General features: G+C 41.3%; 1 protein-coding gene across 6 annotated transcripts in view; it reads right to left on the bottom strand.

Moving 5' to 3' along the window:
* LOC137189090 (rho guanine nucleotide exchange factor 9) overlaps window positions 1–26,129 on the bottom strand; it is a 43,887-nt gene that overhangs the window by 4,877 nt on the left and 12,881 nt on the right. For 2 of the 6 annotated variants that reach the window (XM_067598747.1, XM_067598750.1), the window contains 9 exons: window positions 11,336–11,515; window positions 10,550–10,639; window positions 9,260–9,460; window positions 7,324–7,503; window positions 6,697–6,929; window positions 5,492–5,621; window positions 4,683–4,814; window positions 2,427–2,670; window positions 1,918–1,986 (listed from right to left, as the gene is read on the bottom strand). In XM_067598747.1, the coding sequence (XP_067454848.1) occupies window positions 1,918–1,986; window positions 2,427–2,670; window positions 4,683–4,814; window positions 5,492–5,621; window positions 6,697–6,929; window positions 7,324–7,503; window positions 9,260–9,460; window positions 10,550–10,639; window positions 11,336–11,515 (1,459 nt within the window). Of the gene's footprint in view, window positions 1–1,894; window positions 1,987–2,426; window positions 2,671–4,682; window positions 4,815–5,491; window positions 5,622–6,696; window positions 6,930–7,323; window positions 7,504–9,259; window positions 9,461–10,549; window positions 10,640–11,335; window positions 11,516–14,595; window positions 14,738–16,840; window positions 17,073–26,129 lie in introns of those variants that run through there. The other 4 variants (XM_067598752.1, XM_067598751.1, XM_067598749.1 and 1 more) reach the window with 4 other exon arrangements.

Here is a 26,129-nt window from a genome sequence, read left to right as displayed (position 1 = left end):
ATCAATTCATGCTTCCACAGAAAACAGGCATATAGACGTACGAAATGAGCCTTCGGTGTTAACATTCCTGCATATTAAACCTGAGATATGATACAGTATGATCATATGATGACAGCTGAATTGGAAGTAAAGTGGAATTCAGCTCTAGCAATGACACAAGGGAGACTAAAGATGCTATTCAATCAAACTCTGTAGCAGGCAAACAAGAGAACCGACAGATTACATCTGATACAATGATGAGACCAAGCATTTGGACAAGAGACATTGTTCTTCTGTGTTTGTTGACAGCACGTTTGTTTGAATAGCACCCTCAACACTTGAGAACACAAGAGTGGCGAAAATAGAGCCAACAGAAAAGCTGTTAATATGCGTTTAACTACAGTCTACAATGTCATTTAGCTACAGTCTACAAGCATCACAACTATGCTAGTGTAATTAAAAATTAGATACAGTCAATATTTGGAGATGAAATATTCAAAAGTTGCCATGGCATCTTAAAAAAACATGAAAAGATGAGAAACAGTGTCTTTTTGTTACGGGGTATTTTGCCAAACACTGTTTTAGCAGTTAGAAGGGTTAGGTCTATTTGTGTTAGTGAAACCTGTTTATATTGGATAGTCAAGACAATGCTTGTAAACAGATTGGACAGTGACTGCATGCTCCAATGCCAACGTTAATCACAACACCTCCCAATGCTGCTTAGCAGTTGCCATGGCATCTTATTGTGCTAGCTCTAAGGAGAACTCTAATGCATATACCTTTATCATTTTCAAACCATGTCCATACAACATGGCCCTCTTTCTCAAGATGAAATCTATAAATGAATCTGAAATTCAAGAGAGTACTTCACCTTGTGCCAGCCATGTACACATACAGCACTTAGAAACACACAACATTTACTTCTGACAGACATCTACAGGGATCCTAATGTCAGAGAGAACATTCCAGCAGTGGTCATTGGTTAATTAATACCTTAATGGATGGTCATGCTTTATTGTGACACTGGCAATAGCAAGAACATCAGTAATGGTAAATGTACAAACATCTAGCCTAGCGCTAAAATGGCTAAATCTTAAAGGATGATACCAGCAGTACTGACATGTGGGTCCTCTGTCTGTGTCTCTTTGTTGGTAGATAGCATCTTAAATAACTTGTCTGACATCTTTTTTTCTGTTACTGAGATAGTTGGTGGCTGTTGGGGTTCATTTATCACTGTCATAGCGTTTTGACATTTGTGGCACAGATTTTGTAAAATTGAAAAAATGACACATTAACCTTGATGTTTCCTCTCACTTGTTCCATTGTGTTATATGACACAATGTAAAGTAGAGGCTCCTTCTTCTAAAAGTTACTTGCTGACATAATTAAGACATAATGAAAAAAATACTGAAAAATTGCACCTACAAAAAGGTATTTATTGTTTAGGGTATATTTTCTGGGTAAGTCATAAGCACCAACGACCACCCTAAGTCAGTAAAAGTAAAAAATTCAAACAGTTGTCTGAGGTATTAAATTTTCTCAAGACAAGCATGACACAGAACCCACATGTCCTGAACACTGGAATCACCCTTTAAACTCAATACTTCATGCAAACAGCCCTCTGTCTTTTCATTGATGCTTAACAGCTGCTTTACTACACACATCAAGTCTTCCTCGTGTATTGGCTGACAGACATTTAATTCATAGGAAATGTTGAAGGTAAAAAAGCGAGAAGACATGAAGCCACGTGACTTTTCTAGCTTACTTAGTACACACTTAGTCTAGGTCCATTCATAAGCAAGGTATGCGTGTTCAAAAAGAGGTGTAGAAAGTAAAAAAGAGAGCAGGTTGAAGGGAGAGTAAACAGCGATGAGAAGACAGAGCACACCAGCGAGGAAAAGAAAAGGGAAATCACCTGATATCTTCTTGTTGCCTCACCTTTCTGTTTGGTCACCTTTCTCACTGTCATGGCTGCCTGCCGCTTCTGGTACTCAGAAATCTCAAAACCTAAACAAACGATACAGTATTTTGTAAAATGTTTCCACACAGGGACAAAAAAAAAAAAGGGCCACGAGAAGCCTTTTCCCGTGACTTAACAACTATGAAGTATTCTTTATGTTTAAGTTTTCACAACAAAGTCATAAAAAGCACAAAACCTACCCAAACCGTAATAATAATAATAATAATGAAATATTATTTCTTTACATATAAATTTATCACTTTTGACGACATTTTCAGCAGTAAATAAATACATTAATACATTTGCAACGCTCATTTAATAACAACTACAGTATGGCTTGAATGTTATGTGCTTTACATCAGGGAGCTCATGTTTTGTGCTGAAAACGTGCTTTGTAGTGTGCTGCAGCAAAAACAATTTATCACTGCTCTTGTGTGCCCATTGTGACTGAAACTAACAGGGAGGTGCGGAGATGCGCGCGACTAACCGATTTTCTCATCCTCCTGCACCATCTTCCTCTCCTCGTGGAAGGCCCTGAGCCAGCGGATCTTCTCCTCCGGCTTCTTGGCCAGGAAGATGTGGATCTCCTCGCTGTCTTTGTTGCACAGTTTGAAAGCGTTCTTCACACTGACGTTGAAGTCATCGTCACGCCCGTCTATGGCGTCCCGCACCTCGTAGCGATCCATGTCAATGCGGCCCTTATAGTACAGGATGTCCCGGCGTATCAGATCCTGTGGAAGAGGAAGGGAAGGTGTCTATTATTGTGCGTGTGTGCATGTGTGTGCTGAACCTTATAGGTGTCAACAAGCATCCGTGGTATCCTGAGAGTCTGTCTTATGCAACCCTTTCCATCTGCTGCCCAAACATACAAGCACCCTCCATACACATTGCAGGATGCCAAATTTCTCTGCAAATCTGCTCATTCCGTGGTATCACGACATAAAAAAGGTAGGAACTGCTATTTTAACCCTGGCACTGTCACATACTAGTTTATAAGATATACAAGTGCAATGTAATGCAACAACCTTGTATTAAATTATATCTTTGTGAAGCTTATAATTAATAATAAAAATAATAATAATAAAGAATAAATAATTGATTAATACTGAGGTTTGCATCAGAGAGGTGTTGATTCAACTACATTTTTTGAGACTGCATTTTGTGTTTCTAATATTCTGTCCCCTTAATGCAACACCAGCAGTAACTACACTGCCTAAGACATATTGTAAATTAGCAGTACAGATTAACAACAGTACAGATAAATAGTGGTAATCAAAAAAATATTTTGTTTTCATATTTTTCACCCACAACAGATTCGGGGTAATTCTTTGATTTTGAAGTATCGTTTTTGATTTTAGAAGTACCGAAGCCTCATAAAAACTATATATATGTGATTTATATTGTTCAACTACACCAGTAAACTACACCTGCTACTAACAATTATTTTCATCACTGATAAGTCACTGATGACTATTTCTTTGATTAACTTATAAATAGTTGGTCTATGTCAACAAATAGAGTAAAATGCACATCACAATTTCATAAAGTCTAAGGTGACCTCTTCAAATTGCTTGTTTCTTCCGACCAACAGCCCAAAACTCAAAAATGTTAAATTTACTGTCACCTAAGACAGAGTAAAGTCACCAATCCTCATACTGGATAAAGTGGAACCAGAGAATGTTTTGTACTTTTGCCTGAAATACTAAACGACTAATCAATCATTCGACTTATCATTTAAACTCTATGTAAATGCGTCAAGCGCAAGTAACCTTAACCAACCCAACTTTGATTATTTGCATGAATAAGACGTCCACATAAAACAATCTCTGTAGTCCATTGCCTTAGGACAAAATAACATCCAGTCACACTATAAGGTCAATGAAGGTAAAAAAGAAAAAAAAAAAATCATCTAATGAGCGTGCAGAGACAAATCTGCATCTGTGTGCTGATAAGAAAAGAGATGGGAGGAAAAGATGGAAGGCTACATGCAACCTACTACTAACACACCCCCGAGGGCTGCCGTTACACATGTAGCACTGAGGATGCTGGAGAAGGAAGTGTAGAACAAAGACTAAAATTTATAATTTAGTATGTCTTGGAGCTTTTTTTTTCCAGTGGACCATAACAGCTAACACATGTGGTGATCTGCAGACATACCAGAGTTCATTTCTGGTGCCACAGATGTTCAACCGTGACAGAAGGAGATGAACAAAGGGGAGGATAGAGAAGCAGGAAGACAGTATATCCATATATATGCTACTTTTTCAGTGTGTTTGAGAAATTATTGTTCCTTAGTGTGTACACGTGTGTGCGCCTGTGATGCTGCGGTTACTCTGTCTCTGTGTATGTTTGTGTCTAAGTGTCTGTCCGCATTTGTGTCTGCGTTTCCGTGTGCATGTACTGTCGAGCCCAGCCGAGCGTGAACATCCGTCTGACAGGAGAGCGCAGCCTCTGTGCATTAAAGCCCAAACTACCACAGCTCCATTTTGTGAAAGGTGCTGAGTACTTGAACGGATCTTCACTGAGGGGTGATGCGTCTCATGCAGTGTTATGTAATCTATTTGCAGCTCTCAAGTAAGGTTGAAGGAGTCACATTGTCTTCAAGCATCTCCGTCATCAGCATGTGATACACAAGTTTCAAGAACACAGGCTGGGGGTGCGTTTTTAGCTTATCAGCTTGTTTTCAGCCAACAAAGTCTTCAAATAAAAGGAAGAAAGTGAACAAAGAGACAAGACAGCCTACCTTCTTACAGAGGACCAGCTGGTGATCAAAGAGGAAGAAAACTCGCTGCTGGCTGCGTCCGTACGGCTGATAGATCCATGACAACTCCCCAGTGTAGATGAGCTCCGAGCTTCTGTCCAAGATATCATCCCCCTAGACACACACACACACACACACGCATGAAAACAGATACACAATTAATAAATCAAAAAGATATTCAGAGACATTACTAGGTAATTGATGCAACTGCCAAAAGTTAAAAAGCCTAATGTTGTTAAAAGATGTTATATTAGATGATTAGGCATCTAATGCAAGGTTATGTCTAGGTCTGAATGTCTTGAAGTGAACATTTAGAAGATGTCCTTTGTAGTTTGTGAAAAAGAGAGACACATAGGGGATTTAAGGAGTAACTTTAGGGATTTTAAAGTCATATACAAATGTTAAATGACATTTTTTCACGATGTTAACTTGAGGTTGTCGAAATCTGTCTAAATTTGGTGACAGTTACAGTGCAAGAGTAAAATATCTGTCCTCCTATTTATGTCGCAGTCTGAAAGCCCATAAAAATCCATAAAGCTTCACTTTTCAAAAGACAAAAATGCGAGGAATTCAGGGAGTGACTCTGAATATGTAAACATCAAATTGACTGTTTTCACAAAGTAAACACGAGGTTGTGGAAAGCTATTCATATTTGGTGACAGCTATATGGGGTAAAAGTAACTGTAACTACAAAGCTGGACTACACAGACTAGACCAGATTTAGCCAATAAAACAACATCCGTGGACATCAGATGCTCGGTAATTACTCCACAGTCGATACAAACACATACCTCCCAGTCCAGAACAGAGGCTTGCCACTGGGCGATCTTGTCGATGTTTTCCAGCCTCCTCTTCCTCTCGTTGATCTGCTGGGTGACGTTCCGCATTACTGCCAGGGCTGCTGCCACGTATCGATAGTCGCTACAGACACAGTGTGCACATAATTACTCCTGGGGTATTAAAAGGTAAAGTTATAGCTCTTGGAGACTGGCCACTCTTTAAAGAAGACATGTACTGTACTAGTAGTGAAAGACACAGAATGGCCTATTAAAGGACTGGGGTTATAAACTCTAGTAAAAGCAGTATGTCTGCTGGAACACAGTCAAAATAACACACCACCATTTAATTCTAATCAGCCACTTTCTCTATCCACAGTTAACTCTGGCTGCTTCTATGCTAACTGAGCTGGATTTATCCCTTTGGCTTAGATGTGCTATGGATCCAATCCTCACTTTGGAAGATAATGTGTGTGTGTGTGTGTGTGTGTGTGTGTGACAGAGAGCGGGCCTATATCTGGCAGATTCTCCACAGCTCCTAACAGTCAAACACTGCGATCTGGCAGGCCTCGCTGGCAGAGCTGGCACCTGTCCCTCTCTGGCTGAGAATGCGTGGTTTGTGAATGACCTGGAGCTGGCTGAGACACGCTGAATCACTTACAGCATGTTTCTGCGGGCTTGCACGCATGAGTTTGCACATCTGGATGCTCACGTATGCGTATGTGCACGAGATACCCTCTGCAAATGTTTACATTGTGTACTGTGCTTCTGTGACGTGCATGCGCTGTGTGTGTGGAAAATGTTGATGCTTGTACATGAGCCAGGAAAAGACCCGATTTATATTCAATCTGTAATCTGTTTCTATACAGAGTTCTGTGCAATTATTCATATGTTGGTACACTGAAATGAAAATGTCGGTTATGAATTGCAGTAAGGTAGCATATATTTTCAATACAACTGAGAATCCTTGATTAATGTTTTCTTCTAAAAATCTTCATAGAAAGCTGGTAAAATGATGCAAACACTTGTTTCAGTTCATGCATGGATAATCACTGCTTCAGCAGAATAAACCCAACACCTGCAGCAGCTCTACTGCAACACAATGCATCCACAATACAGCCATGCTCCGCTAATAGATTCTTTTTAGAAACAAATGAACTCCCATCAAACAGCAACACATTCAGCAAATTAAATGTGATCCTGGCCAAAGCGTACGCTACCTGTGCTCCTGCGCAGTGTATTTGAGAAGCTCAGCCAACTGGAGTGGATATTTGCAGATTTTCTGGACAGGGGTGAGCAAGAAGCCGTCTATGGCGATGTCAATCATTTGCTGGAGGAGGCGACAGGCCTCGAAGAAGTGCTGGTACCTGCCATCCCTCATCAGCTTGCTCAGCTCCATACAGGCATCCAAGTGGTTGTTACAGTATTCTGAATAGATCCAGAAACCATCTTGCTGTAGAATAAAAGAGCAGGGAAGGCCATGATCAGAGAGGAAAAGAAGTACTGATCCTCTTTTAAATAAAACATGCTGAGGAGAAGACTGCCAATATGTACAGAAGAGCGGCTACGGTTGCTAAAATTTTTATTAGAGCTGTTTTCTCAAGATCATTACTTAATTATCTCGTTATCTTGAGATAAACTGTTTGCTGGTGACTTAATTATCTGCACAACTTAACTGTTATCTCAAAATAACGAGATAATTAAGTTCTGATCTTGAGATAACAGGCCTAACAAAATTATCAGCAATTATAGCTGCTCTCAGCTGGACAGTGTGTCTGAGCCTATTTATTCTCATTTTTATTTAAAAAAAAAAAAAAAAAAAGAAGGAAGATAATATTTGAACTCACATGTTCTAAAAAGCATGGTCCGATTTCAGAGAGGTGGGGTTCCTCTGTGTTGTACTGTTTCTCCAAGTCTCTAACAAAGCCCATCTGGAAGCGGTAGATGTCCTCGATGTTCCCAAAGATGACCTTCAGCTGGTCATCATTGAACATGTCCACACGCTTCCTGCACTGGCGCAGGTAGCCCTGCAACAATATGGGTTACAACTATGTTAAGGCTTCTGAAGATGATGCAGTTTGAGGGCCAGCTCCTCAAATGTGACATGGCTAGAAGGCTATGAGTCAGAAAATGCTCCAGAAATATACAATGTAGGCCTTAGCTTGTTACATCTCATCAATGTGTTTGTTCATTCCTGGTAATAAACATGTTAAGTCATTCCTTAAATGTAATTTATCTAAATCAAAATGAACAATGAGTCTGCAGGACTTTTTGGAGAGTCAAAGACAATTTTGTGTAGGTCGAACTGTGGCCCCAATTTGTCAGTCCCATTCTTGTGGTTAATTAAATGCCCTGAAGCTTCGGCGCTTTGGGAAAAGATTTGCTGTAAGAGGTAGGTTTTTGCTATTTCACACTCCACTACCCAGAATTCTCCCTGTTGTCTTTGTGAAATACACATGCTGAGCCCCTGTTTTGTTTCTTGAGTCGAGTTCAATGCAAATAATAAAAATCAAAGCAGCGATTTAAAATAGAAAGCCCTTCATTCGAGAAATGTCTATTACCTCATCTACACTGCTTGTCTGTGCATGTTTATTGCAAGTTGGAAAACGCCAGGTGCTCCCATAGGCAGGAAGTGCAGAGGTGAGAAGGTGAAATTTACGCATTACTGCAACTATTTTTAAACATTACACTTCACCCGGATGACAGACAAAGGGTATACAGAGGATTAAGGAGAGATGATTAGACAAGCAGAAATTTAAAAACTAGAGACCTGGCCACCCAAAGTCATAAGGCAGCAAAGGTATTTCATCCTGTTTTCCCTGTGACTCTTAACTTGCACTCAACCACTACTGGTGTCAAACAGAGGCTTCTTCTTTGATTGACATATCATTAACATGTTTATAGTATGGATAACTTTCACAAACAGGATCAATTAAGTAATTTTACTTCAGTGATATTTTTGTGTATTTTTACAGCATCAGCAGAAAGACGAACTGGTTGCACATGTCATGAAACATGCAATAGTGTTTGTTTATGACTATGGTCTGTTTGCTATCATAAATAAAATACACATGAAGCTGGTTGCTCGTTTAAATGTTTTATGTATTATTATGTATTATTTTATATCATAACGTATTAATTATACTCAAAAAGATAAAACTCTTACATGTTATATAAAATAGTTTGCACTACACATGCTTACATGTATTCTGCTGCATAGTGGAGTAATGTAAAATCAAGCCCATGCATACTGTATACGAAGGTAGAGAAATTCACAACTTATTGAAAAATTAGCTTAAAAAAAAAAAGACAAAATTATATCACTTCACAGAATTTAAAGCATTAAATTGTTAACATATCTAAGTATTTGATTCTAAATTTGGGCATGTCATGTCTTAGATCTTAATAAAAGACTTGCTAAGGCTTTTGTTTACTTTTATTGGGTGTGAGTTTGAGCTTGTCACTTTGACTTGATTCATAATATAATGACAAATTTAAGTGGCTGCTGCCACCACTGTATATATTTGACATATTGTGGTTTCATATTTAACAAAGAGAGAATTATTTTGGGCTGTTTTTGGATTCGAGAAAAAAAAATATAAGTGACTGAGTGTTAAGAATTCATACTAGACCCTTGTGTAGCATCAAATACCGCTTCTTGTCTCATACTTTTCAGTTCCTACTATTCACCTTTCCTACTGCATCTTTGGTACTAAAGCATTGCCTGGAACAGCCGTGTGCATGTTTGTGTTTGTTGGGGGATTTGTGCACGTGTTTTAGTACCTCACAGATGTCCTTGAGGTGTTTGATGTAGTGTCTCTCTGTGCTCATGATCTCATTGATGACGTTAGCTCTCATCTGGTCTCTGTTCTGGAGAGGCGAGCCCAGACACAAACAGTCATTGGTTGGGTCCAGGTGCCCATTCTGCACCTCACTGGTCCCCTCGGCTGGCTCCGCTCCCCCATCCTCCTGGTTCACCCACAGCTGTGGACAAATACATTCACACACACACAGAGCCGCACACACATGCATTTGGCTAAGAAATGGGCACAGTTAAGTGTCACATGTATAAATCTGATGAAAAAAGTATTAGTAAACAGATACATTTAGGTATTCTTATCAAAAAATCTTTGTCATATAACTGGTACTATACCACTCACTCAGTATGAGCATGAATGCACGCAACACGCACACACCCACAGCACATACATGAACACACATCTCACAAACACAGAGCCTCTTTTAGAGGGTCTCTGCTAGTTTGGACAGTGAGTAAGACTCTTAGTCCAGCGTGTCAGAAAGGTGAGGGACATACTGCCAAACTCTCCAAAGAATTTCTGAGACTGGTGCCCAGAGGATATTCAATGCCCACACCCTGTGTGTGTGGCTAAAAAAAAAAATCGTCCCTCTGCACATATACATGCATAAACACTTGCGCACAATCTCATGATTTACACACACACACACACACACACACACACAAACACACACACACACACACAGATCCACATACATAGCGTATTCCACTCTTGCTCATAGAAAGGGCCAAGTGAGCGTGGTTTCAGATGCCCAGCAGCCAACACCTGATGACACACAGTTTGCCAAGAGAACATCAAAGAACCGACGGGTAGAATGCCAAACACAAGATGAGAAATGCAGCGCCACAGACAAGCAGAGTGACGGGTGGGAGAGCACTGACTGCAGACGAGAACTAGTAGCGCAGCATTAAGACTGAGAAATAGTCAGAGTCAATAGTAAATAGAGTACTGAAAACAATTAAATACATACATATTAAAAATAGGAATAAACATAAATGTTAACAGGAATAATCATCCCAAAATACATAGTTCTATATGAATACATTTCTATAATTTGAGTATAAGCCTTTGACAAGATATTTATCTTTACTTTTGACTCATCAGTTCTGCCTCTCTATCAACCCCGTAAAGGATGATGTGATAACGTTATGGGGACGTTAATGTTTGGTAATGTCGAGGGTACGTTGCGTGGACAGACTGGAGCGGGCGGGTGGGCGGGCAGGCTGGATGGGTAGATGAAGCTGGGAAAACGCACCTTTGACGTGGTGTTTTGGAACCGTGGAGTTGCTATGGGGTTGATATAGAAAACCTGTTTTGTTTGGGGCTGAGGAGGGTGGGGTTCCACCTTGGAGAGAGAGAATGACACAACAGAGAGATACTTTTTGGTTGACAGTCAGTCAGCCTGTCTGCCCTGCCCTCTCAGGAGTGAATATGGAAGGGTGGACAGGTGGGAATGGCCATGAGGAGTGTCTGGAGGGTGCTCTGCTGGGGGAAGCCTCCACCTACAACAAGGATGCTAATTCTTCCTTCAGTAAGTCAAGTGTTAATTGAAAGACGTGTGGAATAACATACAGTAGCTGCATCAGGCCTCAGTGTTAACAGTGTTAGGTTTAGTTGAGCTCAGATACGGGTGAGATTATATAATCATGATGTAAATTGAAGCTGTTGTAAATTTAAGTGCATTTCAAGGGTAGGAGTTGAAGTTGATGCCACAATAAAAAAAAGGGGGCTCATCAGCATCTTTGTTTCGTTGTCCCTGAACACCCGATAAAGGCACTTAGTTAGCTGTTCTCTGATCTCTTGAGTGTTATGTATTATTAAAATAAAGCATTACTCAACTCCGTGTCTCTGCGTGTGGAGCAAGCATATTAATGCTGTTGTACTTGTGTGTGTGTTTGTGTATATGAAAGAATACTTGTGCATGTGCACCTTCCTGTATGTGTATTTATCAGCTTGTGTGCATATGTTCATGTGCCTCCATCTCTGTATGTGTGTGGGTGTGTGTTGTGTCTATGGTCGCTGGCCAGCCATGGCAACTCACCCGTACAAAGCTGGCAGGGAACCATCCTTCCTCCTCATCAATCTGGCCCCACCACCAGTCCTTGTTGGAGGCGTCCAGCACCTTGATGACGTCACCGGCCTTAAACGCCAACTCCCGGTCCGCCATGGTCACATGGTCCCATACCGCCTCAGCGTTGACGATTGAACCTCCACTTATCAACTGGAAAATTTGGAGGGAGAGACAGGCAATGTCTTATGCTATATTCTCGTGAAATGAAGCCACTACTGTGGGAACACCAGTGAAACAGCATCAACAGCACTGTAGACACTGACCAATAAAATGGATCCACGTGATCTACAACAGCATGTGAATCAAATTTGAAAGTGATTGTAATACAGTACTCAGCCTCATTTTGGTCTCAATTTGTGTGAATCCTTGTTGTTAAACCCACTCAGATTACTAATGGATGCAAATACACACCCTCAAAGCCAGGGCCCACAGGCAGCTTAGGGACTGCAAATAGAACAACACAATGGCTAACACAGTCCACAGCACAGCACAACAAAATACAACAACACAAAAAAGGCAGAGCCATTAGTGGAGAAACAACACAGCGTTCAGAAGCACAGCACCAGTCTCCACACAGGGACGGTAATTGGCCCATTATGACATTAGAATAATTACACGTGTTAATGAAATATAAATGCTGAGGAGCAAACAAATGTGAAGGGATAATCTCCTTTCCTTCATTCTGTCACCAGGGCTTGTTATTTTATCTGCAGCACAGTCTTTGACAAAACATGGAAGGATGACTCATCAAATCTTTCCTATTGATTTTAACATTATGAATAAATAATGTGGACATTATGTGACACTGAAAATTTAAATTGTACAGCTGTGTGCATGTACATGATAAGAGTATTATATTGCGGGTAAGGGCATGAAAGGCTGTGAGCTGATCAGTATTCTTTAGGGGCATTGGAAGGGCTAAAGGTTGTTCTCATTAAAGGACAAGAGAAAGCGGACAATGTTCCTGAGAAGGACCTGCGTCTGACATCGTCCATCCACCAAACAGCACCGCTATCCATCACACCGAGGACTCAGCTTGTCGCCTTGCATACGTGTACACGCACAAATGCATACACACGCATGTGCAGACACACTTGAAACCTCGTGTGCATTAAATCTATGTATGCATCTGTGGCAATGCTCCAACTGTTTGTTCCAATTGTTCTCTCCAAAGTAGTGTTCATCAGCATTCTCCAGTCAGGAGCTAACCATGCATCCAGTCCCTGGGGCTGTGGGCAGAGCAGCCAGCTCTAACCGAGCCTGACAGGAGCTGCTTAGGCTCCAGGTAAAGAGTTGTCAAAGGCTTGGAGACAGGGATGTCATATGAATTGACATAAAATTAATTAATATCAAACTACTGTTATTTTTCAAGTGAAGCTAGTTATGGTTTTTTTTCTGCTGATGTCAAATCATTTAAGTTTGCTTTGCCTTTTAGAAAATGAAAGACCTTTTAAAATGCACCTCATCTTTCCGGCACAAAAATGCTGTTCTAACAGCAGTATGTGCTGATGCATTTAGATTGTAAGAACGTCCATGAGAAACAGCAAACCAAACCCCCCGTGAGGATCCGAGCTCTCAAACTCAGCAGCTCTGTTGCCCCTTAAACCTGTAGACGAGCCCACTTCCCTGATGGCTTACTGAGACAGCTACAGGGGATATAAGCCAACCAGGACTGAGGAGTGAACACAGGGAGGGACGTCCATGCCTGGAAGGGAAAGAACTGCCGTCGTCATGGCGACAGATGAGGATGCTTCACTGGTATTGACAAGATGATGGGATGAGGCAAGGACAGTTCAGGATGCACCAGAGTATTTCCAAATTTAGGTGTGTATGTGTGTGTGAGTGGACACACACAAAGGGCAAGCACAAAGGGTGACCACTGCATAAATTTTATATCACCCTGTTATTAAATATTAACGTGGCAAACCGATCACATTAGAGAATCCACTAACATGATCAATTCCATGTCCATGTAAATGCAAAGGTATACAGACAGTATACGCCTCTGTATGCAGGTTTAAGATCAAAGATGTCATTGAATAGGTTGATTCAATCAGGAATCACACAGGGTTGGGAGCTGGGGTAACAATAGCTCCAGCCTATATCTCAAAGCTCTCCACTACAGGAAGAGAGGAGGATTACCGCAAAAACATGTGTCACGCTGCCATGGAAACAGGACCAATGAATAGTGCTCAAAAAGATTTAAAAAATCATTGTTGATTCAGGAAGAGGAATTTGATTTAAATCATTTATTGCACAAATGGATAGTTAAAAAAAAACACAAACACGCTAGTGAACCCGAAGCAGTTCTACTTGACCGTCACTATCTGACATCAAGACCTCTGCCTGAAACAGCACCCACAGCACAGATGAGCCTTGGCACTGAGGTCAGTCTTGCTTCTTGCTCCCTTACTGTAATGTCTGCTTGGCCTAATCCACCCCCCCCTCCCGCCTCCTCTCCCCCCCTCCAACACCACTCCATTTTCAGCCCCATTCACTCCAAGCACAATCTCTCCAGTCCCCATCAATCTGCTGTAATATAGGTAACAGACAGAAAGAACGAGGGAGAGAGAAAGCTAGAGATCCATTCACAGCCAATGTTCCTCCCTGCTCAGTTCTCTCTTTCCCCTCCATCCCTCCATCTCCCTAATGAGATCAACACTGCCCTCTCCAATACATTGCATCCCTTTTCCCTCTCTACATGTCTGAATAAATTAAAAACATTACATAATCAATCTTCCCAATTCCTGCCTTAGCACACCCTCATACCTTTGATCAAATGGCATACAGTAAACGCATACACAAACAGAGAAGTCTTTCCACAATGCCCATCATTACCTGTGTGCTGTAATGACCTATGTCATCATTATGTTACACTGCAGTTACAACATCAAAAAATCAGAAGGCGAAAAAGTCGTCTTTAAGCCGCAAAACCTGTATTTGGGTCAATGCAAATGAATGCAGAGGAATCTATCTCTTTGCATGGACATATGTGACAATGCTCTCTGTTTCATGTTCAAGCACAGGAATGGAGACTGACAAGAAAAATATGTGAGAACGGAAAAGCAATTCACTCCTTATATCATCTTTGCAGCACAACACATCAGCATTCACTGCACTGGCAGCTCCACTGCATTCCAACATCCTCCTCTATCTCTAGCCATAGCACAGCTGCACCAAAGCACCTACAGCATCCCTGAGCAAACACACACGCCTTTAGCCAGCCTTACCATGTTTGTGGCATGAAACTGTTCAGAGAGTGTATGCATGGAGAAGTCCGGTTCATACAATCATGATAATTAAATCCCCTTTTTGGAAGTGATCGAGGTGATGCTCCTCCGCAAGAGCTGAGCCTGAGATGTCGAGTAACAAGGTGCTGTATTCCAGAAAGAGGCTTCTCTTTCCGACGCACCGAGTGAGTCTCGCGGTCCGTCCTCCCTGTGTCTGCCAACCCTGTTATGTAATACACTTATACCCTGAGTTTGGGAGCCAATCAAAGATGCTCTGTCTAAAACCGGTGAGAAATATACACACATCCTCACACACACTGTTGTCTCGCTCGCGCACAGCATCCGCACATTGACACTTCTGACTGCACAGCATTTAACAGAACTCTTTTCAGAAGGCACCTGTCCTGGAGGGATTACAAATGTGTGAACACTGGGGACGTGCACAGGACTCTGATTCAAAGAGGAGCTACAGATAACATGCAGCCAGACCACCTCACACTCACACACACACACACACACACAACTAATCATGCTCACATGCTTACATGTGAACACATGTGTAAGTACCACTGTGTTATCACTGCTAGCCAACTGAGCCATAACCACTGCAGTACACAGCATCAAGAGACTATGTTTACAGTCCTGTGGGGGTCCCTGCTAAGAAAGATGTTTATGCGTTGTACCACAGTGATGAAAACACCAGCCCACATGCCATGGCATGTGATGGAGGTATCTCTGTTCATAAAACATGGCCGCCAAAATTTTTTTTTTCTACACCTACGGTACAACATTTACCACTTAACTAGGCACACAGAAAACACACAGCACTTAGCTTTGAGTGTGAGAGAGCACATACAGTATCTTCAAAAAACCAAGCCAGCCTACCATCCCTATTAATAGGACTGTCATAGACAGCTCTGGGATAGGCTTTTAGCATATCTATTTCTGACATTCATTCAACATTCATGACACCTGCCTCCAATCCTTTATTAGATTATGCTGCTGCATGTGGAAGAGAAGGATATAGGCATTTTTTTTAATCTCCATATGACAAGCCTTTTCACTTGGAGGGCATTTCATCTGTAAGAAGTATGCACATACACTGGTTAATTTTTTATTGGTCACTATTTAGTGACCAAGTGTAATAGTGTGTGGGCTTCAGAAACAGGTGCTATACTGAAATGTGAATATTGTAGGCTATGAAATGGGAGCTGAGTTTAGCTGCATCTAAAATGGGGGAAACCTGGAGTGAAGGAGGCCCTCCTTTATTAGGCCTAGCACTGCCTGCTATTGGTTACTGTTCAGCTGAGATTACAATGATCCTCCAGAGCCTAAGATCAGCAGCACAAACCTCTCACTTGCACCGCTATTTGCTACAAATATCACATTTAGTTCAGTGGAGAGATCACTGCTCAGCTATTAGCTGCCATGTTGTAGATGTGGCTAGAGTGGATCACAAATAGAAAAACAAGTCCTGACGCAGCAGTAGGCTGTTGTTAAAAAAAGACCACCAGTTTCATTTTATCATCTAAAAATCGAATAATTAGGCTACAGAATAAAATTAATCCATGCGCATAATCCACAAAATACAACATGGAGGAGAGAGGGAGATCGACGTAGGGGGGGGGGGACATGTTTATATGCGGGGGATATGAATTTCCAGTCACCACAGAAAAGGTAAGAGCATCACAGATCTGTATCCGCACAACTACGACCACCAGACAACACTAGCTATCACAAACGGTGAGAGGACACAAGACATAACGAAGGATTGGGGAGGGGGGGTAACAGAAATACATTATGTTGTACCAACGTCATTCATTTCAACGCGTAGCCGTGATGGAGCGCCGGGTGTCCCCGCTCTCGACCAACGCGCACTGCCTTTCTCTCCTCTCCTGTGTGAAAGTGTGGTGCGCTGCGAACCGGGCCCCAAGCGCAGATCCATTAACGTGTACCGAGGATGAACATCAACAGCACGTTCACAAGCACCAGAACCGCGATCACCGTAAACACCGCGCAAGTCTGGACATCCAAGGCCATGGCGCAGCGCTGCGGGCCGATGCTGAGATGCGTTCTCTGTGACGGGCGGTATTCAGCTCCCCCGTCTAGACACGTAGCCCCAAAGCGACCAAGAAATCCACCATTACAGTTAGGCAAGATATGAAAAAAAAATAGATGCCCCTACGCCTCTTCACACTACGCGTTGCAATTCATAAAGGCACGGGAAGAGATGCATCATCCTCACCATCATCATCGTCATCAGTCTGCACCGCGATTTCTCCCCGCTAGTCAACACCTGCCGGTGTTTCGCCTCTTCCCCTAAACCGACCGACTCTCAGGCCAATAGATTCTCAAAGCAAACAAGAGAGAGGCTGTGCGCAGGCTGGTCGCAGCTGCCGAGCTGCCTTCCGGTGAGAGGGGACCAGGGAGATCGGCTGTGCGGCTGAGAGGCGGTCCTGTATTACTGATCAGCGCTCCGCTGCTAGACTACCGGCATCAGCCATCACCTACAGTCGGGGGAGGGGCACAGCCAGCCCCTCGCTGACTACATCGACCACAGAGGCCAGAATCATAACCTCATTCATCTCCCACCCCATCTAAAAATATCACCGTGCTGTGGTGATTTATCATTTATCATTAACAGCCCGTGATGAAGGAGAATAAATGTCAGAATAATGGATGCACGTTCCTCAATGTGATCACCATCTTATAATTTTATTGGCATAATGTCAGCCTTTTTGTCTGTGCCAATTTGTCTGTGGCCACGCATCAATCAGATACAGTATGCCCAGTTGATCTGATAATCAACCAAATGTGCACTCTTTATTACCACCTGTGCACCAGACAGACATCGCTGACGCAAGCAGCCATGCATGCAAAAGTATCTCTGCCTGATCAAAAATGTTTAATGAAAACACGGTTTTAATCTTTGTTTGAGCTGTTTAATTCTAAGTTATTGCATTTCACGAAAGACACTTTAAAATAGGCAGTTCCAGACCAAACAGTCACACTTCAATTTGTGTTTAATTTCTAAAAATAGTTTGTATTCATGTTCACATATTTCAGTGTAAACAGAGTGCGAAGCTCAGTGTCCAAACTCAAGTGAAGTAATACACAGAAGAGGGGAAAACGTTGGAAACGAAGCATGTGAAACGTCTTCTGCTCAGTTTATGCATGCAATGCAGACACTATAAGAGAAATGAAGAATAAAAAAAGAATGAACAGCTACTTAAGTTGCAACATGTTTTGCTTTCCATGACATCATCAAGAGGTTTACACTAATGTGTCTCTACAAATAAGAAAAAAGGAGAAAGTGCCATCACCGCTGCATCTCATTACAGTTACGATACAACTCATGTAGTCAAACATTGTAATAACTGAACAAAATATTATGAAAATATATGTAACGTGTCTGTCATGCAATAACAATGTTGAAGGCAAAGTGTAATAATGTTTTGCGTACACTGTAATATTACACTTTGCAATTTAATAATTTTGACAACCTTTTATTGATTACACAAGTTCTACAGCAATTTACTATAACACTTAAATAAATGGGGGACTTGCAAAAGACAGATTACAAAAAGATGGCCAAAATAGATGCAGCAGAGACAATGATATCCTCACTTAGTCCTCTGTAGTCTCCGAGAAAATCAATAATCATTTTGTGTATGCTAATGCAAGGACACACATATATATGGAGCTGCTCAGTGGCCAACAGTTCAGACTGTGCTGTATTAGCAACTATTAGTTTTGTATTGTATTAGTAACTATTTAAGTTTGCAACAAACCTATTCTAAATGAATGAAGGTAGAAAAAAATTTGGTTGAGAGGTAAAACATGACCTTGCTCCAAAACCTCATCTGAATAGGGTGTGTATGTGAAGTCCTCTAAACTAAACAAAGAAACAATTTGTGGAACAGGAAAATATATTCAGGAGCACTGTGGTTTTCCAAACAGTTGTGGTGAATATAATTTCCAAGCCCCCAGGAACAGTGAGGTGCAGTAATATGGTAATCATGTGACGCCCAAGCCCAGAAAGACATTACGCCATACACATACTTTACAAAACAAACAACGGTAACATTTTCCACACATATTCAAAAATGATAATCGTTAAACCAATATCATTTTAGATATTATTCCTTTGAGTTCATAATTTGTGCCCTCAAAGTGACAGGGACATATTTATTGTAGCAGTAAGCACTAAAGTTACAACCTGTAGCTGCAAGCATCCAGTTGCCCATCGAAAATCTCCTGCAGCCAATTCCACTCCTTTATCCAAACAGTCATATTTGTGCCAAAATATCGCTAGATATTGGAGTCAGTTTGTTCAGGTTTTCAATCTTTTATTGGCAGATTCTGAAGCATAAATTGAACTGCAGGGATACGTGAGTATGGTTGCAGGTTGACATATTTTGGCTGAGCGTGTGGATAGCAGAGAAGTGGATTATGCTGCAGGAGTATTCTGAGAAGTTTATATGGATGTTTTGATATTTTTTTCTTTTGCCATGAAACTGTGTTGCAGTTGGAATCCACTATAAATGCCATAAATCCATGGCGATTACATCTGATGTATTCCGCAAAGCAGCAAGCTACAAACATTTTAGAGCCGCATTTCAAACCAACAGGGGGATGAGTATTTGGTATTCAAAACAGTTTTTCGGTGCAGTATTCCTTTAAGGCTCAGTGTTGTGAGTGACAGGACAAAATGGCTCCAGCTCCCATCAGTTGCACGTGTTTGCCATTGGCATGCACATCATTATTTTGGCCTTTATGTTCACAGTGATACTTAAGGTGAACATTGTACTACACATGAACACGTCCCAGCCGGAGCCGCAGAGCTTGTCCTGGTGTCCGCACCTCTCATTGTTGGCAGATTATGAAAGGAGCACAACATGATCATGAATGGATTCATACAGGAGAATCAGTGCAGTTTAGTTCCCATACTCCCAGAGCAGCCACCCAGTCAACCACCCAACACACACACACACACACCCTCGCCAAACTACAGCCTGTCTTCCTGTCTTCACATTCAGCTGAGAGCTTTGGGATAGGTCAAAAAACCTCAGAATAAGTTTAAAAGAATAACACCAAAGGAGTGCACTATATCAGTATTTTTAAAGCCATAAATAATTTCCAGGGCACTTTCTGCACATACATGCTGATAAAAGCAATGGCTCCTGAAAGCCAAGCTTTCAGTGAGTTGCAGAGGGCTGTACGAGGCATCACAGCTGAGATATGACAACCGTCCTCAAACAAGCTTTTTTTTTCTGCTCTGTGCTTGTGTGTGTGCATGTGTGTGAAACGCGAAGTGAGCAGATTACATAAGCCTGCCCTACCTCTGTGGGCTCCCTCTCCAATCTCCCTGACATTTAGACAACAAAGGTCACATCTGAAAGTCTAAATCTGCACAGACACCAATGCTAATATACTCATACATATACAGAGGAGAGGGAGAGGTTGTAAAAACAGCAGAATTTCTCCAACCAGTGGAGAATCACATGTTCGATGAGATTGAACTTAAATGGGTTGTATGTGAACAACATGCACAACATGAACAGATGCAACCAGTTAATATGACTCCCATCGTTTTCAGGGCTGCCATTATTGTGAGGGGTTTATCTATTATAACTAGGATTTGTCTGGCAGATAGTTAGGTATGTATCTGTTTACTGCAATTGCCAATGTTTCAAATTGTATAAAAAAATGAACAAATTATGGTCTCAAAAATGATACTACTATAATACTATATAATAAAAAATGCATAGTAAATATCTATAGTTTGAACATTCTTAGCATATGTTCCACTTACTGGAAATTTTCTGAATCTTTCAGTCACATTTTGAGACATTCATCAGCTTAATGCCAACACTTTTCTAAGACAATTACAACAGATACAGAGAAAAGTAGCAGGACAATTAAATTATATTGTACTTATGTTCATGTATGCAGAAAGTGCTTAAAATTATGTGAGCGGATAATATGCCAGCTTTAACCGGCATATTATTCGCCTTGAGTTTTCCTGATGAAAATTAATTGAGATAACATTTGCAGCATTGTTGTGAAAGGTTTATTCTATCCATTGATCTATCCAACTATGAGACTGCGTTTCCCATGAGCACCACCGCCTCCTGGCGTATAGATCTTGATCTGGCTACCAAATGAATTTGTTTTGGAAGTGAGTGAAAGAAAGACGCAACTTATTTTTAATACTATTTTTCTTTTTTTAAACACAGCTGTTTGCAGGATTTTGTTTGTGACTATGTAAGATTAATAACTGTAATATGAAGATGGTGAAACAAAGTAAACTTTTAGTACCGTTCATACACCTACAGATGGGTGACAAGTGGACCCAAACCATGCCAGCAAAAAGCCCCCCAAAGCATAACGGAGCCACCTGATCCCTTCACTGTAGGGCTCAAGCATTCAGGCCTGTACTGGTTTTTCCTTTAATTTGTCACTCGTCTGTTGGTTACATGTAAAGCTGCATTCACACAAAATCCAGCAATGCAGCACCTCGCCGCAGGGTTGTGCAGAGGTGTGGGCGTGTTTATTAGAACATAACTCACACTCTGTCTCGCTCGTGCTCTTTCTCTTTTTTTCTCTCGTCTTCTTTAAAATCAGTCGGGAAGCAAGTGTAACTTTACTTTTAACTTACTTTTTATCAAATAAAGAGAAATGTCCTCCTCCTCGTCCTAGAAACATCTCTGTAATCCCTCATGCTACATGTAATGTAAACACAGGCTCTTCCAGTCTGCGTGTCGTAAATTGTTTCATCTGATCAAATCCGACCCGGTGGCAGGCTTTTACAATAACTATATAGAAATAGCCAATCTTCTTGCTGATGGTCTTGTTTGCTTATAGAGGTATCAGTATTAAAATAAGACCATTCATAACCAGTTAAAAACTCCTTGTAGTTGCTTTAAAGGGGGGTGCCTTCGTAAATCTGATACCTGCTCGTCTATGAGATCCATCCTTGCTGACCTCACCCACTCATGAATAAAGAATTAGTTCATCTTGCAGAGTCACTTCTCTAGCCCTGCAACCAGGTCAGGTTCATAAGGAGATTAATACATAAAAAGTGAACTTTGCTTTGTGTTTGTGCACTCTCCTTTTCACCAGGGTCTGACATAATGGCTGCGATAGGGAGGCAATGCACCAAACTTACAGTCAGTCTCATGATCTCACCCTTCACCCTCCCTTGTGAATATGACGCTGAACCCCTGCCACTGAAGCAGCTGCTCACTCCCCACTTGATTGGGACAGATTTCCCCCATGAGAGAACTACTCCAGTGTGCATTGAATGGCATGGTCCAACTAAGCCAAAGGGTGAACATTGTCTGTAAATAGCTGAGGCCAATCTAATGTCATCAAACTGGACTGTCTCCAGATCTCGAGTGTGCCTCAATATCCTGTCAATGAATATTACAAACAGATGTGCGTGCACATAAACCACATAACAAGGTTGATGCAATGCTGCCAAAAAAGCATGCTGTACTACTGCTGCAGAGCACTAATTCAAGATATAAGCCTTAGAAGAAATATCTACCCATAATAGTTAGGAATATCCTGATAGGATGTAGGCAGGAAGCTCTATTTAGTCAGCAGTGATTTGCTACAATATTGACATCATGTATCATTTCCACACTGACAACCATATGAGGAAAATGCTTGCACCTCTCACCTTGAGATGAAAATGATTTCAGATCCTCCTTATTTTTTAGCATTGTTTAAGCATTAGCTTAATTACAACATCAGTAAGAATAGGAGCATCTCATCACTTTCTGCAGATTTTCTTTGAAATTCTGCATTCACAAGAAATATTGCTGGATATTCACTTATTATATCATATTTTGTAGAAATATAATGTAATATAAAATCATAAACATAATGTAACAGAAAAGAACATTAACCAAACCTCTCTATGTCCATTTATTGGTCTGAGATCAGCTCTTTAAGAGATTGTGTTACTCATAGGTCAATCCTAATTCTTTGTGGTTTTAGCCAATAAGCCACATCTTCAGAAAAGTTCTCCTTGCACAAGACTGCAAATTTCACTGCAAATGAATCTGTTTGTGGTCAGTAGGTATTTGGCTAATGAGAGGCAAAGCCCACCACACCCTTTTCCGCTCCAGTCTGCTCCAATTCTTTTGTTCCCCTCCCATCCCCACGACAACCACACTGACTTCCTGCTTCCTCCCAAGCCTTCCAGCCACAAAAAAGCCTAAAAATAAATCTCTGGACTTTTCCTGAACACAGTTTTGTCACCATTGTTCAGACATCAGCTGTTTATTCGTTCAGCTGAATTTGGCTGTTAGCGTAAAGACGAGTCAGTGGGTCAGAGCAAGGAGAAATTTGAGAAACAGAGTGAGATAGATATGATAGAACAGATAAGTCATGCCAAATAGGGAGGGTTAAAATTAGGCTTGAAGAAATCACATGTGATATGACAACAGTCCTAGACCTGACGCCTTCACAAGAAATATCAAACCAACAAAAACAAATGATTATTTAATGATAAACTAGTGCAATGTCTGAGTGTTCTGGAGACTGTAGAAAAAGATGAATCTGTCCTGCGACTGTGTTCTTTATGTCAGCCCCTAGTGAGTATGAATAACACTGTGCAGCTCTACCAGGGAAACAGACAGAAGCCTTTGTATATACTGCCAGAATTAAGGATATATGGTGTCCCTTATGAAATAAAGAACAGGCTTTTGAAGACAAGCTTGCATGTCTCACCTGTTTTCCTCACTATATTCATGAAATCTTTAAAAAATCTTTTCATTGAGTTTAATTCCAATACACTGTATCCTGTGCAGTAGTGCATTTAATTGGATTACCTATTCACCATCATTAATCTATTTATTTGACACTATTCTTCTCTCACCAGTGAGTTAAGGGGCCAAATTATGAAAAAATTCGCTTTTTCAGTGCTTGTGTCTCTGATGTGCCTACTAACTGGCTTGCTCTGTACTTTGATGCCCCTTCTTACATCACTTGGAGTTCATTGAAATTGTACCACCCCTCATCCATGCCTCTTTCTGAGTCTCCACCCACTAAATTTCCTGAGGTCCGCCATGTTTTTCTCGCGAGCACCAGCCGGGATCAGCTGAGCTAAGCTAAGCTAAGCTAAGGTTGAAAAATTTGTGCATATCGTGGGGCTGGACCGGGGGACAGAGCCGCTGCTTGCCGACAGGCGGCTGCTGAGCGTCGGCGAGCTCTGCCAGAGAGAGCTGGGGAGCAGAGCTGGAGAGTCCTGCATTGTTGCAACTGTCTCATCTTCTGGAGGAATAAACACCCGATTCTGCTCTGATCCGGAGCAGTTTACCAGTGGGAGAAGTTTTTGGTTTTTTTTTACTTTTAGGATTGAGTGGATTTATCTTCAAACTCTCTTCTCAACCTAGCTGGAGCTAAGTCACACACCACCACAGCTGCTGTCATCAATAATAAATGTCTTAAATGCCGGTGAGTTTATATAATTTTAAAGTTACACAGTTTGTAGATAAGTGGATAAACAATAACATCACTGTCATATTAATGTCTTTAGATGACATTATTTTGAGTGTGGACAGAGCAGCTACAGTGTTAGCATAGCCCTGATCGATCTGAATTCCATTCAGAAAACAAGCATTTTAAAAGTGTTTGCATGTTGTCTTGCAGACTTGACAAAGTTTAGTTAAGTTTATTTTGGGCTCATTCAGGCTGAGCTTCAGAAACATCACCACCCTGGTTGGGGACTAGTTGGTCCCTGCCTTTGCTCGCTGGCTGTTTGGGGTGAATAAACACAGATGATCCCGCGGTCAAATTCGCATGAGTAACACAAGGTGTTTGGTGTGTTTGCTGCATCGCTCATGGGAACTGCTATGTTTTCTCCAGCAGCCATGATTCTGCGGTTTACGGGTTTACGTAGCCAGCACACCCTGCAGAAGAGGACAGGCACTCAAACTGGAGGGCTGTTCAGACAGGACGGAAAAGCTGCTGTGGTGCTTGATCATTGTGGTATTTTGACCAAAGCATGTCAGATACATTTTATTAAGACCCCAGGTCTTAATAAGATCTTAATTGAATGTTTTTTGGCTTTGATTTGATCGATAAAGTATAAAAAAAAAGGGGGTAGGACTAGAAGTTCTTCACTTCATCCTACGCCCTTTTCGAACATTGAAGGGTTATTCTTTGTGTTGCTTACTGAAGGTTTGCTGTTATTTTTGTTTTTTCTTTTGTCTTATTTGGCTGCCTATACATTTTATTTTGTTATTTTAACATGTTTGAAATAAAAATAGTCTAATCTAATCTAATCTAATCTAATCTTAAGACCCCAGGGAACTGTGTTAACTTGTAGAAAAGTGGTATAATATGGCCCCTTTAATTTGACAAGTTAACGCATCTACTTACTCCATTTAAGCCTCCTTGATTCATCTACAGAGTAGAAGATGCTTTAAAAGACACTTCAGATTTTTGAAAATATTCAATCTGAGATCCCTAATGCTCTCATTTCTTCAGTGAAGGTGAAATTCCTGTAAAATTTCCCATAGAGGGGAAGCAGTGCTTCTGCAGACACTGTAACAAGCTCCCCATAGACAGACTTGTAGCTTAACAATTTCACAAACTGCAACAAAAAGGAAGCATGAAGGAACTTTGTTAAAAATAAAGTCTGTTATTTATTTATGTTTCTGTTCAGCATCAGTGCCAGTGTGTACTTAAATAAAACCCTGCAGATTGGTCTTTAGAGAGTCCAGCTTAAGGGAGAGGGACAAAGACCAAATGACCTATACCAGGATTTGGTTGGTTGCCCAAGCCAGGATTGCTTTACTCTCCATGTACTATGCCGGTTACAAGTGTACTGAGCATGCTCGCTAGTGTCACCATTCATCAGAGCACTGTCAGCCACCTGCCCTTCCCAAACACTGGGTCGTAAGCACAGTGGTGCCTTCCCATCCTTCCTGGCTCCTACATTTGAATGTAATTTTTGTTGGGGATTTGTAATATGTCTCTTTTGAGGCAGTATTATTTCTGGTAAGGCATGTCACCTCATCTGAGACAGTGGAACCATCCATCTTGCCCACTAGATGTGTAACTCTCTATGAAGGAGGGATAGGTACGAACAGCTCCACCTGTCCTCTGAGCTAAAGTGATTTTACATTCTCACTGCTTCCACACCATGAGAGTTCAAAAGCAGCATAGCGGATTGAAATGCAAAACTCTGCAGTGAAGCAATATTTAGGCGCAGGGTTGTTTGGCATTCCGTGTTTCTCAGCACCTTACTTCATGTTGATTGGTCAATTCCTCCCATCTAAGACATCATAGACTCCATCTGATATCACCCTGTCCTGTAAAACATTTACTAACAAGCTTGTTATCTAAAATACATGACTGCACACAAAGCATGGATGCACACAGAAACTTGCATACGCAAAAAAAACACTTGCACACACAACAGGCCCCAGGAAGCAGGTGTTTTCACATGCCTAGAGGGAGGAAAGGATGGGGGAGGGAGGGCGGTGGAGTGGATAGAGGGGAGGTGAGGTGAGGGA

This window comes from Thunnus thynnus, chromosome 9, assembly GCF_963924715.1.
Source record: "Thunnus thynnus chromosome 9, fThuThy2.1, whole genome shotgun sequence".
Lineage (NCBI taxonomy): Eukaryota > Metazoa > Chordata > Actinopteri > Scombriformes > Scombridae > Thunnus > Thunnus thynnus.
This window is presented reverse-complemented; position numbering and strand designations above follow the sequence as displayed.